This window comes from Manduca sexta, chromosome 28, assembly GCF_014839805.1.
Source record: "Manduca sexta isolate Smith_Timp_Sample1 chromosome 28, JHU_Msex_v1.0, whole genome shotgun sequence".
Taxonomy (NCBI): Eukaryota; Metazoa; Arthropoda; class Insecta; order Lepidoptera; family Sphingidae; genus Manduca; species Manduca sexta.
The window spans coordinates 6,000,351-6,014,652 of NC_051142.1; the positions used below are offsets into that span (position 1 = coordinate 6,000,351).

General features: G+C 33.8%; 1 protein-coding gene across 1 annotated transcript; it reads left to right on the forward strand.

Moving 5' to 3' along the window:
• Positions 1–652: 652 nt before the first annotated feature.
• Positions 653–13,668, forward strand: LOC115441872 (cytochrome P450 6k1). Its single transcript, XM_037444696.1, has 8 exons — positions 653–1,130; positions 6,562–6,717; positions 6,867–7,051; positions 7,632–7,792; positions 7,967–8,085; positions 9,931–10,036; positions 10,115–10,363; positions 12,178–13,668. Exons 1-8 carry the CDS (start codon positions 747–749, stop codon positions 12,339–12,341), a joined length of 1,524 nt encoding a protein of 507 aa, XP_037300593.1. The 5' UTR covers positions 653–746; the 3' UTR covers positions 12,342–13,668.
• Positions 13,669–14,302: the final 634 nt, after the last annotated feature.

Here is a 14,302-nt window from a genome sequence, read left to right on the forward strand (position 1 = left end):
TCAATAAATGATAAACTAATTTTCGCCTGAAGAATTATCTACAGATAAGAGGGATTTCAAAACATCAATCCATATTATCATAATAAGATAATCCAACACTTAATCTAATAATTGTCTTCTAAATGATTATCGGTAAGGATCGATTATTTCAAATTATAAATAATTGATGTAATTTATTATATGTTTGATAAACAATTATCAGACTTCAGTATGTTAATCCAATCCAACTTAATTTTCATTGATGCATTAAATTATGCCAGCATTGTTTTTTTTTTTTAGCATAGGTAGTAAAAAAATAACTATTTCGTGTACCACCTGTGTGTCTTTCTCACAACGGTGAAACTAACACTAAAAAAACCTTTAAACTACCAAAAAACATCGTTTTTTAAAATATGCGTCATTTAAAACCTGCATCCAGGTTTGCATTATCATATTCTGGTATAACCAGAAGAAATGTATAGCAATGTTTAACATTGCCTCAAACACCTTCCCAAAATGTCTATCAGCCTTACATCTATTTTTTTACTTGGTTGGTATAACTTTTAGCAAGCAGAAATACGGAAAATCTAGTAATAATATTTATTTACCATTATATGTTAATTTTTAATTACCCCCTCATATAAAAGTAGTAGTTTATACCATGATAATCAGTGTCGTCGTGTATATTCTCGCAAGTAATCTCACTATACCAGTTATCTTATCCATTCGGAATTAAAGCCTTACAACAGTTGAAGATCGCACACAAAATGGACGTGGGCTGGATTGGCGTCCTCGCGCAAATAATTTTACTTCTTCTAATTATTATTATAAGTGCAGTTTACATTTTCTTCCACATACGCTATGGGTATTGGAAGAGACGTGGTGTACATTATGAGAAGCCATTCTTGTTCTTCGGTAATTTGAGATATGTGATGAGGAAAAGTTTTTGGGAGATGTTCAATGAATTGAGGAAGAAAAACAAAAGGGATTATTACGGAATATTCCTCGCCTGGCAGCCAACACTGGTTGTACAAACGCCGGAGTACGTCAGGAAGATCCTTGTCAAAGACTACGATCATTTTGAAAATAGACTCTGTTATTCATCGCTACAATCAGATCCATTGGGCTCGTTGAATTTGTTTACTCTAAAGGTATGTAAATTTGAATTGCGTAACAAATTTAAATTAATTATATCTTACAAACTTTATTTCTTCTTCTTGCGTCGATGTCCTCAATGCTGAGGGTCGTGACCTCCTACACGGATCATTTTATTCCGGACTATACTGCGCCAATATTGCCGGTATAAACAAACTTTATAAGGTTATAATAATAAGCCCCCCACAGATCTAACTTTAAGTCCCACACGAATATCTGATTAATACTTACCAATGATTAACGAAGCACTAGGGTTAAAACAATATACATGCAATGCGTCTAAGAAACGGAACAATACACCAGGCGCGTACCGAAGCTAACCGCGGGGGAGAATCCCGCCCCAGGCCTTTAAGCCCGGGCTGCCCAGCGTATTCTCGGGAGGGCACCGTATCGCACCAATCTGCCCGGTTTCAAACTATTGCAGCCCAACATGACCAACATCATCAACATCATCGTCATGTTCCTCACCAACTTCATTATTTTCATCCAACCCTTCATCACCACCCTCGTATCTTAATAGAATTGAAGAGTCTCATTCATCAAATTCATCACCCTCACTGCTACAAAATTTTATGGTGCTAAAATCAAACACATGCAAACTCAACAGTAACTTAGATAGAAAACCCAGATGGCAAAGACGGCCAGAAGGCAAAATAAGCTAATTAATAGCAAATAGGGCGTCTGACAGATTATAAGAGGCGTCCGATCGACAGCTTTGCAAAAGCATATAGATAAAATAAAAGAATAGTATAAAATCCATTCCCAACACGAGACACAAAACAATGATGTTAGCAACTACCAGTGGCGGTTCATCCATAGAAGCCCAAAAGCCTGGTTTGCCGTAAAATTATTTGCACAAAACGGAATATGGAACAATAATCATAATTTTACGGTCGGTACAGTAAAGATAAAAATTCCCACGCTAAGTGTCGGTGCACCGAGCCTGTTCGCCTCGAACGCACCTACACACACACTAATAAACCCTAACACATACTACATCTAAACCGTATCAGTATGCACGCATTTCATTTTTAATATAAAACAAGCGCACAAACTATATTCCATCACTCTCGCGTGGGCTTCTAGGAGGCTTTTTGCCTTGGTATTTTTTCTCTTTCACACTTATAGATTGAATGCGGATAAAATCCTACCACACACGTATAGCTATAGTAAGTTTCTATAGCAATCAGTACTTGAAATAAAGCCATGCTTTATAAACAGTGTTGCCAAGTCTTTGCACTTCTACTAATATTAAACATTTATTCTAAATAATATTCCTTATTTGGATGAATAATGTTTTATTATTCATGTATATTTAATGATTTTAGAATAAACCTAATTCTATTTACATAATAATTATTATTTTTATGTAATTTATGTATTTTAAACCTTTCGTATAATTTTAGTAGAAATTTTAAGTATAATTTGCGATTAGTAACTGGCAACACTAGTTGTTTGTTTTGATTGAGCCGGCAATTCATTTTTTAAAGTTTTTGTCTTTATAACGTGTTTTCGAATTATTTACAACATTTAAATATAAAGAAGATGAGTGAAATGATACCTTATAATAGTTTCAAGTGTGTGAAAGTTTGATAGCCAAGAAGAAAGTAAATTTGTTAGATTATGATGAAAAACAACAACATTCAACAAGCTGGCGAGAGGCGCGAAATGTACTCCTGAGTTAAAGAACCTTATAAGGTATTTAGTCTAGTATCTAAAACTAATCGGCGTGAAGGATACTTCCATACGAACAAACATTACCTTAGTTGTACCTATCATTGGCTTTGCACATTTTTCTTGAACGAGACAAATTTTTGGGATACTTATGGCTAAGGATAATTATTTAATCGGCGCTGTATGTAAGAGATATTCCAATTTACAAAAACATATAAACGTAATAATTTCGGTAAACAGCGAAATGTAACCTTATTATTTCAGCAATTAAGTAGGTACAGTAGGTAGAAGATATGTGACGAAATTTCAAAACAAAACATTGCGCGTCGACACTCGACAGTCGTTGTATTGTTATTTTTTCTGAGGTAAGGTAGGTGAGGTATAGGTAATTTAACTTCTTTTAGAGGTCATGACGGGCCAAATTTTTTTAACACTAGTTTTATGTGAAACGGAGACGAATTTTTTTTGTACTGCTTTGGCTTGCCCATACCCGACATGGTAGGGACGCAACTGGCCACTACCTAGACACTCTGAAGCAAAAATTAAACGCTCTTGCATGTCGGCTGCGCAGATATAAAGAGACTACACTCAGGAAATTACAAAATAAGCAATTTGGTAACAATGAAACATTATTCTATCGAAATCTCACATCGCCTACTAGGTCGCCAGAAAATAATTCACTTTGCACACCTTTTGGTCCAATATTTGGTCTAACCCCGTTGAGCATATAGAAAACTCGTTGATATATTCACCGTTAAAGCAAGCGATAATTCACAAAGAAAACACATAATTTTTTAGACAAGTCAGAGGTGTGTGCTCTTGTGATTTGAACCTGCGGACATTCGTTTCGGCAGTCCGATCCACAACCAACTAGGCTATCGCCGCTTGCAAATTATAAATTCAGTAGAAAACATTTACATGTCAATCTTAAATTTTATTATCACAAAGATAGTTGAAAGACATACGTAAAATTTACGGCATAACTAACTAAAAACATACGAAGTTTCGTCAAATCTCTAAGCATCAAACTGAATCTTACTAATAATGGTAATGCTTTGCTGGCATTTCCACCGGTATAACCGGTATTACCTAAAATAAAAGTTCAATGTTGTATTTTTTCGGGTTAAAAAATAGCTCGTACCTAACCGTGTTTTGGTATTTTTTTATCTTATTTATATCAACCAAATCCATTTAGCTGTTTATATTATGCGACCCGCCCCGGCTTCGCACGGCTGCAATATTTCTCCACTATTTAATGGATGTTATTATACATATAAACCTTCCTCTTGAATCACTCTATCTATTAAAAAAACCGCATCAAAATCCGTTGCGTAGTTTTAAAGATTTAAGCATACATAGATAGAGACAGAGAAAGCGACTTTGTTTTACTTATATCATGTAGTGATTGCATTTATCTTTATTGTATTTATCATATTTTATAATTTTCATTACGACACATATCTTAAATTGTAAATACGTACATACGCATATATCGTAAACTGATTTATGATACGCCCATTTAATCATGCATAATATTGTAGTAACTATTTTGGCTTGGACTTCAAAGTTAAGATAAACGTACATTATACAGGGCTAGTACATTACACTGTAAGATTTACAATTTAACATCAACTTTAATTTTAATATAAATGAAATAACACGATTTTCTAATATAAATAATGTAATTTAAAAGCCGTATCGAGCTTCCAATCGCGTCAGTCGTAACTACTAAAGTTTTGTATGGTTCTGTTGTCGATGAGCGCACGGCGACCGTGCAGTTTTATTTAGGCACTTATGCGGTACTGGTAAATAAATTTAATTTAAATTTAAGAAATTACAAGAGTGAAATTACAGATTATTATATTATACAGAAGGTATTATAGCTAATTTGAGTTATTATAAAGCATAATAGGGGACCGGCCTATGCTTGATTTTGTACATTATTCTATATGTAATGGTTAATAATACGAAAAAGAAGCACTCCTGCGAAAACTGCGTAACAATTGGTTAAAAAATTAGCGAGTAATTCATATTTAAAATATTGTAACGTGCAGAAGTGGGCGCGATGTGGGGATATCGCTTCATCTCTTCTTTTCGCACGCGTCGTAATTCCCGATGACGTCACATGTGGATATTTCGTCTCTTTTCTGTTTCTTGTTAATTACCCCTTCCACCGAAATTCAAAGACTTATAACTTGTTGATTTTTTACCGGATTTTAATAATTCCTTCTGTGTTATAATTAATATTATGTAAATATTTTATAATAGTAAAGAACAAAAATGAGTCCGGTACCCTATTTAGGAGGAAAACGTAAATTTTATAGTCAGTGGAAGTAATAGTACAGTGGAAACTTTATAACAGTTTTAAAATTTTATGCGTGACGAGTATAGTACTTCAACATATAAAGGTCTAGATACTTAATACTGCTTTTTTACTGCTTGCTATAAGGTAGTGACTCTACCATCAGGCCAGCGGTTGATCTCACCTTGTGGTATAAAATAAATGTTCCAAATCCCAACCGGTTTAACAAAGTTGGCCTTGGCGTAAAACTTTAAACAAAAAAGGAACATACCAAATTTTTTATTCCATTTTAAATTAGACATAAATGAACAAAGAAGTTTTTAACAAGATATATTACCTCACATGAAAATGCTGTTGCGATAGTTAGAGTTTAAGCAGTAAGTACATCAAATAATACTATAACATGATGAGAGCCAACTTTCTACAATAACCTCTTGACCATGAGTGGTGCCACGAGCAGCGGTGGCGGATAGCAGAAACGGCCGGCGCGATATCGCCGCGGTTCTCGCTTTACTAGGGTTCGACACGGCGCGGTGCGGCACGGCACAACGAAGCGACAGCGGTTCACGGAACGTGTTGCTTTATAACTTACCAAATAATTAATTTGGCCAGGCTTACGCCAAAATGAGCTTTTTCACATTGATATTCTTGTATTAGAAATAGTTTTAACCAAAAATGTAAAGGCTAGTTTACTCAAACAAAAGTAGGTACTTATATACATTTGTAATATAATATAAACATACAAAGAAATTTATACATGAATTTGATATTGTATGGTAGTATAACTGTGTAGTCTTTATTTGAACAAAAATCGTATTTTCACCCCACCATTCATAATGATCATAAAATAATTATTAATATTTCTCGTTGTAATTTTATATAGGTAATTGTGTGGAAAATAAAAAAATATATAAACGGGAACTTATAATCCGCCCGATATCGTCCATTCCTGCTGCACGCGTCGCCGCTCGTTATACGTTTCCCCAGTTATTTTCCCGCGACTCTCGTGGTCAAGCGGGCAGATACAACACACTCATTAAAATATAACAATTTACTACATGCTTATACCTATTATCATAACATGGTTTCTAAGTTGTAATTTTTTTAACTCTACAAAACAGTAATAAATACAGAGAAAACACAATTTATTTGGTAAATAAATCGATAAAAGAACTGTTTATGTGAAACCCCATAATGACATCAAACTGAAATTCGTTATTTTTAAAAAATATATTTACTTATTATTATCACATTGAAAAAGAAAATCAAAAATAATAAAACTAAAAGTTCAGACACAATCACCAATTGTAGAAACTGTAATTTAGGAAATATATATTTTATTAGTAGCAATAGGCCCCATAAATATAGAACTACACATTAAATGAGCTCCCTACTTTAAAAAACAAAACAATTTGACGAAAAGTCATAACATGCAATGTTTTATACCACAGGCTCCATTATGGTCGACGATGAGACACGAACTGTCACCCATGTTCACATCGAAGCGGTTGAAGATGCTCACAGACTTAATGAACGTGAACGCGAAGGAACTCGTGTTAAAAATAAAACGAGAAAATGTTGATAAGAACGAACCGGCCAACCTTAAGGTAACAGTCTTTGTATTTACCATGTCCGACTATATTATGTAGGCCGTTTGTTATCTAAGACATGCACAAATTATTTTTTATTGACGCATTTTAGACTGCGTCCATTAAGTGCAGTAATTTAAATAAAACTTTATTAAATATTTGCACAGGAGTTGCTCTCAATGTACACGTCAGATACTGTGGGCTATACCGTGTTTGGCATCTACGTGAGCGCGCTGAACGACCCCTCCTCGCCGCTCTGGTACATCACCAGGCACATGGTGAAATGGACATTCTGGCGCGGCTTCGAGTTCACCATGATCTTTTTCATTCCGTATCTTGCTAAAGTATTGAGGTATGATTCGTTTTTTTCTCTAACTTGTTCGAGGCGTGGATTTTTCCGCAGATTATTTTAATTATTGTAATTATTATTTATTCATTACTTCCATAACCAGTTAGCCGGTTAAGACTAATGTCCTATTATTATGTTATATTTTCTTGGTTTCCGCAATTACGCATTTGAGGAAATGCTCTGAGCTATAATTTAGTCTCCTGTATTCATAGTCACAAATAATGGACTGAGCTATAACTCACAAACTGACCACTTTGTAGAAAGAGAAAAGGTGACTATGCGGTCAATATCTGTTACCGTTTCTACCAGATGCAAAATGTAGAGCAATCACAATATGTAATGGTCACAATCCTTTTACTTCTAATATTTATCTGTGAATTCGCATCACAGCGACTGTCAATATATTTACATCTTATGTTTCTTTAAATTTGATAGATTAGTTTCAATAGAAATCAAAATTCCTACTCATTTTTAGATAAAATATTTAAAGAAAATTTATATAAATCTTGTATCAAAAATAACGATTAGAATACTTCTAAGCTTTTAGGACTTAGTAAATTAATCACAAAAAATATTATTACAGATTGACATTCTTCTCAGACCCAGCGACGGACTATGTGAAAAAACTATTTTGGGATACTGTCAATGAACGCAAAGCTGCCGGCAAGCTGTCCGACAAGGACCTGGTTCACCACTTACTGCAAATGAAGCAGAATCTCAAATTGCCCGCCGACGCTGATTCAGGTACATGTAGTTACACTATTAAAACCGCAGATTTTTTTTTATAGATAAATATATATATATTTTACAATTAATATTGACTAACTTCTTACGAAATATAAGTATTTTAGATGTGGTTATGCAAATATACGCTTATGCCTATAAAAAATAATGATTTCTAATCTTTTGCCCTTGCAGATTTGGCCGAAAACCTAATGATGGCTCAAGCAGCAGTATTTATATTGGGTTCGATAGAGACTTCTTCTACAACCATCAGTTACTGCCTTCACGAGTTGGCTCACCACCCTGAAATACAGGTAGTTGTTGTTAATAACTTACGCCTCGTTTAGAATATTGGCTAATAATACGACTATGAATTATGGGTAAATAGTCTAAGATCCCGCTGCAGAATTAGTGCACTCATCGAGTATATGTTAAAAACTACATTCTTACACATATTTATGCTTAGAAGAATATATATCTACTAGGTTGCCTATTAAAACTTGGCCGCTAATATTTTTAATTAAATTATTGTTAATTGATTATTCGAAAAACATTTCATTCATTTGTTTTTCAAATAAAATATCGTCCACTTCATGACAATACACATAAAGACTCCGAAAAACCACGGTTGCCGTTGCGCACTTGGCCGCACCTCTTCGCAGCCAGGTGTAAGCAGGTATGACTATGATACATTTACTCGTTCATAATGTATATTTATTAGCTATACATCAAATTAAAGCTGATTTTTTTATGTTGATCTTGATACACGGTTGCCTAATTAAATCTGGCCGCAAATAAGGGTTGCTGACTCTTAAAAATGATAAATATTGAAGGTAGAGTGAAAGAGAGCTAGCGCGTAATATTACCAGTCAGAAAAGGATAGCGAGTATCAGCTGTACGACACTTTTGAGCCATTGTGCATGCGCCTGATGATAGTGTTCTCAACCACCAGTTAAAACAATAGTAAATACAACTTAATAAATACTCCAAAAAAAAGTCTTCTCAAAATGATAAATGTAAAAATTACCACAATGTAAAAATGCTCACTTGTTGGCAGCCAGATTTAATTAGGCAACCGTGTATCATGATCAACAGAAAAAAATCAGCTTTAATTTGATGTATAGCTAATAAATATACATTATGAACGAGTAAATATATCATAGTCATACCTGCTTACACCTGGCTGCGAAGAGGTGCGGCCAAGTGCGCAACGGCAACCGTGGTTTTTCAGTCTTTATGTGTATTGTCATGAAGTGGACGATATTTTATTTGAAAAACAAATGAATGAAATGTTTTCCGAAAAATCAATTAACAATAATTTAATTAAAAATATTAGCGGCCAAGTTTTAATAGGCAACCTAGTAGATATATATTCTTCTAAGCATAAATATGTGTAAGAATGTAGTTTTTAACATATACTCGATGAGTGCACTAATTCTGCAGCGGGATCTCGTACTATAAGGAATACACCCAAATAAGCTAATATAAAATAATAATACACTCATGTTCCTCCCTATTGTTCTGTACTCAGCAAGTTTAACTGAGTGCGTCATTGAGTAAAAAATAAGTAATAAAAAAGATTTTTACTTTGCACGGACATAAATATAATGACTGTCTTGTTATTCTTCTTGGTTACTAACCATTGTTAAACAGCAGATTTTATGTATGAAAAACTGGAAAAACAGGCTGCGGTCATAAAATAATTTAAGATTACCTTTAATCATTGGTGTGCGTGTGATATTTTACAAACAATAGAGAAGCAACTTCTGCGGTAAACATGATTGTGTTGTCGTTTTCTTTATATAAACTATGATTTTAAACTATAGCGAGACCATGAAATTAAAATACCTGATTTGTTAAATAATAACCGGGAGCACCACTTTTGCGTTTTCGTTTTAAAGTCATCGTGCCCGTATAAGCAATTAATTATACATTTTACGAGAACATGGCGACGTGCTTTAGTTTTAACTTTTGTTATGTCCAATTAATAGGTCTACTAATATATAAAAATGTTACTACAAGTCTGTGGAATATATTGAATGAGTCTTTAGAGCGTTGCAAATTCTATTCGCATTCCTTTAATACTATTTTTGACCCATTTAACATTTATTTAGATATGTCAAATATCTTTTATGTGTCTATAACAATTTTTTTTTCAGGAAACACTGTACCAGGAAATTGATGAGGCCTTCAAAAGGGCCGGCAAGGATGTTTTAAATTATGATGAATTAATGGAACTGAAGTACCTGACAGCTTGTATACATGGTAAATACAAAAAATATAAAGCCAGATTTATAAATACAAAACTTCACACTTAACCTTTAATAAATTTCAACATTTTAGAAACACTGAGGAAATATCCTCCGACACCACACTTAGACCGATGCTGTACCAAAGACTACCAACTCAACGACAACCTGCTCATAGAAGCGGGTACGCCGGTGTTTGTAAACGTGATAGGCATCCACTACAATGAGGAATATTACCCGGAGCCGGAGAAATGGAACCCAGAGCGTATGATGAATATGTCGGACAACGACAATCGGAATTATACGTTCATACCTTTCGGAGAAGGTCCACATTTCTGTATCGGTATGTATTATTACAATTTCTTAATTCTTTAATTAGCCAACAAAATTACATGACTTCCGTTAAAGCCTCCACTAGTTGGTTCCGACATAGCCCATAGAAGCAGCTGACAAAAACGAAAATGAATGATATATGAGCGGCACTCATTAAAAAACCCTAAGCACTAATCTTGGTAGCGCACCAAAAGATCAGTATCCCATTTCATTCTGTATTTTTTGTTTGTAACATAAATAAATCTTCAGGCTGGCACAACTACATATTTTATCCTAGAATGGGAAATTAACTGCACTGCACTTGACATTAAGTATAACGTAATAGTAATATTTTAAATTTTTAGAGCTGAATTATTCGATTGATGAGTAGTCGCCAACATTATGCTATAGCACATGTCGTCAGGTACAGAACTAGTCGCAGAAGTTTTTGTTTTTAAAATCTTTTGTGGTTTATTTAAAGGATACAAAAGGATTTTTAAGGGAAATCATGACAAGGACACGAAAGGCAGTTGTTATGATGAAGTTTTGAATATGTTTAGGATTTTTTTAGGTGCCTGTACACTGGTGGACGCGCACTTAGGCTCATTGTAAGGAAAGAAGCTATGAAGAGCTTTCATTTTTAGATTTAACGGTTGTCGAATAACACTTAACAATCCCGGGGATTTCGCGGGTATATAATATGTAACAATATAGGAATTGACTGCCTCGGTGGCGTAGTTGTATTGCATGCCCGGTACAATAGCGCTCTGAGGTCCTGGGTTCGAATCCCGCGTCGGGCAAAGTGATATTTGGGTTTTTCTGCTCAGTATCAGCCCGGAGTCTGAAATTTGTGCCCGATATGGCGATAGGCTCGCCCCCTATCACGTCATGGGATGGCGAAAAGTGGGTGCCCTAGTTGCACCTCTGCATACCCCTTCGGGGATAAATGCGTGATGTTATGTATGTACTTATGTATAGGAATTGAACTTATGTGGTTTTTCTATCTAAGTATCGCACTCAGTATAGCTAAGTAGGTTCGCCACCTTTTACAAAATATAACAATGCGAAACAGTTAAATAAGTGGCGAATATGAAGAAAAAGAAAAATGGTTATGATAAAGCGATGATGTTTAGAAGCATAAAGAATGTGTACCCAAAGATAATTATAATATGTATCACGTATACGCTACAAACCTACTGCAATAAGATATTTCACGATAAACAAAGTTTTAAATTATATGATAATTCTCTTCGGTTAAAATCATTGCATTTGATCTTGTTAAGTGAAGCCATTTGACTTCAGGTTTTAATGCGGACGTTTTAAAAAATAAATGCTTTTCGGCTTTAATGGGCACAAAGTTCTGGATATTCGTCTTCATATTTTCAAAAATGGCACCAGAAATATTTTTGTATAAAAATATGAACTTTGGACACATTTAAAGATTCATTGTTTTTTTTTTATTAAATCCATTATTTGAAGAATTAATAGCGCAATTTTTAAACAATTTACTAAAGAATTAACTTGAACTTTATTTAAGGTTTTTATAAAATGTTTTTCTTTTATTACTACCGGAGTAAGTTCCTCGTTATTTAAATGTAGTAAAAAATCACGCCATGTGACAAAAATATACCTTATATCTCTGTACCACAAATTATATGAAGTATTATAAAGTGTTCTTCAGTCCGAATAACGATATAAGAAAATGCTCTACGACGAAAATTGTGCCTTAAGACCAGTGGCCGTCCGAGTCGTTTCTTATGCTTATTGCTTGCACCCGGAAAGCAGTTTTTTTAGTAACCGACTTACCTATTATTTTTATTATTAACTTCAAACATTTATTTGCAGGTAAGCGATACGGTTTGATGCAGATTCGCGCATGTTTATCTCAGATGGTTCACAAGTTCAAATTCGCGCCAACACCCGAGGAGCCCTACGAAATTAACCCCGACCCATACAGCGTTTTGTTAGCGCCAAAAAGTGGAGGACGAGTCAAATTTATATCGCGATAGCGTCTGCGCGGCGTCTAAAACTTTACTTATGTACAATTTTACTGTCTATAAGAACTTATGGCTTATGGTTATTCTATGTTATTTTCTTCCTAATGTTGATTGTCTTAAAGTAGGTATAAAATCGTATTTATCTGTATGCACGATAAAAATGTTTTTTGTCTTATTTAGAGAGTACATATGAAATCAGATTTTACCGTTAATCGCTGTTTAACATTTAAAAATACACGACAAAATAAAATTTTCTTGTTTCTTATTGTAGCAACTTCATAAAAAAAATCTGCTTCGAATGAAAAAAAATAATTAATTGTGCTCACATTAATAATGTAAGTAATACAATAGTATTAAATAAACGTCGTATAAATTGATCACTTAAATCACATCTATTAAACAGATTAACTAATCTTCGTACTTTAGTGCTCTCCTGTCCTTTGGGATTGCGAACGGGAATTAATTAAATTGGAAACATGCTCTCCTTGTAACTGGGTCAACATAAATCAGTATAGAAAGCATTTTTACAGATTCCTTTGTATACTTTGAAACGTCGAAATGTCACGGTTTTTGTACCAGGTAATTAAAAATCTACAGTTTTTTTTATACGGGTACACAGTCACTCCGCTGCACCTGATTATAGCTGTAGTAGGGTGTGGATAGAGTGTCGAGTGATGAGAAATTGTTGTAGAATGTAACCTTTATTGTGACTATTATTTTTTAATGTGTTCCATTTTTATAGATATTTCAATGTTGTTTTTTTTTTGTATGCTTAGTTACTTACTCAGAAATAAACACTCGTGTCAATTACACCTTTTTTTTACTTAATTTTATAAATAATTCAGAACATATATTATTTACAACAGAAAAGATTAACCCTAGCAAGTCAATAGAATTATGCCGGCCTTTTTAAGCCATACTTGGCAATAATTAATGAGCGATATCTTGCAGAACCTCATAAAGCCGAACACACGGCAATTAGTAGCTCTGCAGATAAAGAAGTGAGGATTTTAGTATTGAATTAAAATAAACGTTAATTTTAAATCACGAAATGTAATATAATAAAATTTAGAATTGAAGTGATTATGCCTTGAAACTTAAGCATGGTATCATTGTAAAAGTTACACTAAATTAATAGTTGTAAATTGAAGCATTTGCGTTGAAAGTTGAAAATTTTAGTTGTATTCAGCTCAAGCAACTTGGGCAAGTTTAAGTTAAAAACTTATTCTACATTATTAATATTTCGAAAACGAATTAAAATGCACGTCGAATTAATTTTAACAATTACACAAGGAAAATTCTAAATTCATAGCAATAAACAGTTAAGCACTAAGTGTTATTTTGTTTTTTTTTATGTTTTTATTACATAGATACGTTGTCCGAACTCAATACTGGCAAGACGAAAGCAAGGTATTACCCGACATTCACTTGTCAACCTCCAACCACTATCGCGGCTAGTCGGCTTACTAACTTTTTGTATTTTTGTAAATAAAATTCCTTCCTGTATTTTTAGACGATGAACAAATTATACTGCAACTGCGAATGAAAAAAAGTTTCATTTCATACGTTAGTAATAATTATATACTATTTAACTTAAAAATAAGTTAAAAAATAATTTAAATACTTGTTTTTTAAGTAATAAATGTATTTTATTCGACTGTCATGGCGACGGCGCGGCGCGGCGATCGACGCTCGGGCCGTATCAATGAGCTGCTAGAGCTGTACAGTTATATGACTATAAGTAAATAGTACGCTGTTTTAATGTGCAATTTTGTTAGTCTATGGCGCGTCTATTTGTAAAACGTTGGTTAAGTATACAAAAACAGGCTGGTATGTACTGGCAGACTGTAGGCATTTTATTTTAGAATATGTATTTTATTTTATAGTTGATACAATTATGTATGTACATGAATTAGTATTATTTATGAGTGACGATCTCCTCTGCAAATAATACATATTACTTGACTCTATCT

What these genes read in the sequence shown, in the direction of transcription:
- LOC115441872 (XM_037444696.1), top strand. Translation starts at nt 747, where the DNA reads ATGGACGTGGGCTGGATTGGCGTCCTCGCGCAAATAATTTTACTTCTT. An exon ending in TATCTTGCTAAAGTATTGAG is followed by an intron (nt 7,052 to 7,631) that starts GTATGATTCGTT and finishes ATATTATTACAG; the next exon opens with ATTGACATTCTTCTCAGACC. An exon ending in AGGTCCACATTTCTGTATCG is followed by an intron (nt 10,364 to 12,177) that starts GTATGTATTATT and finishes ATTTATTTGCAG; the next exon opens with GTAAGCGATACGGTTTGATG.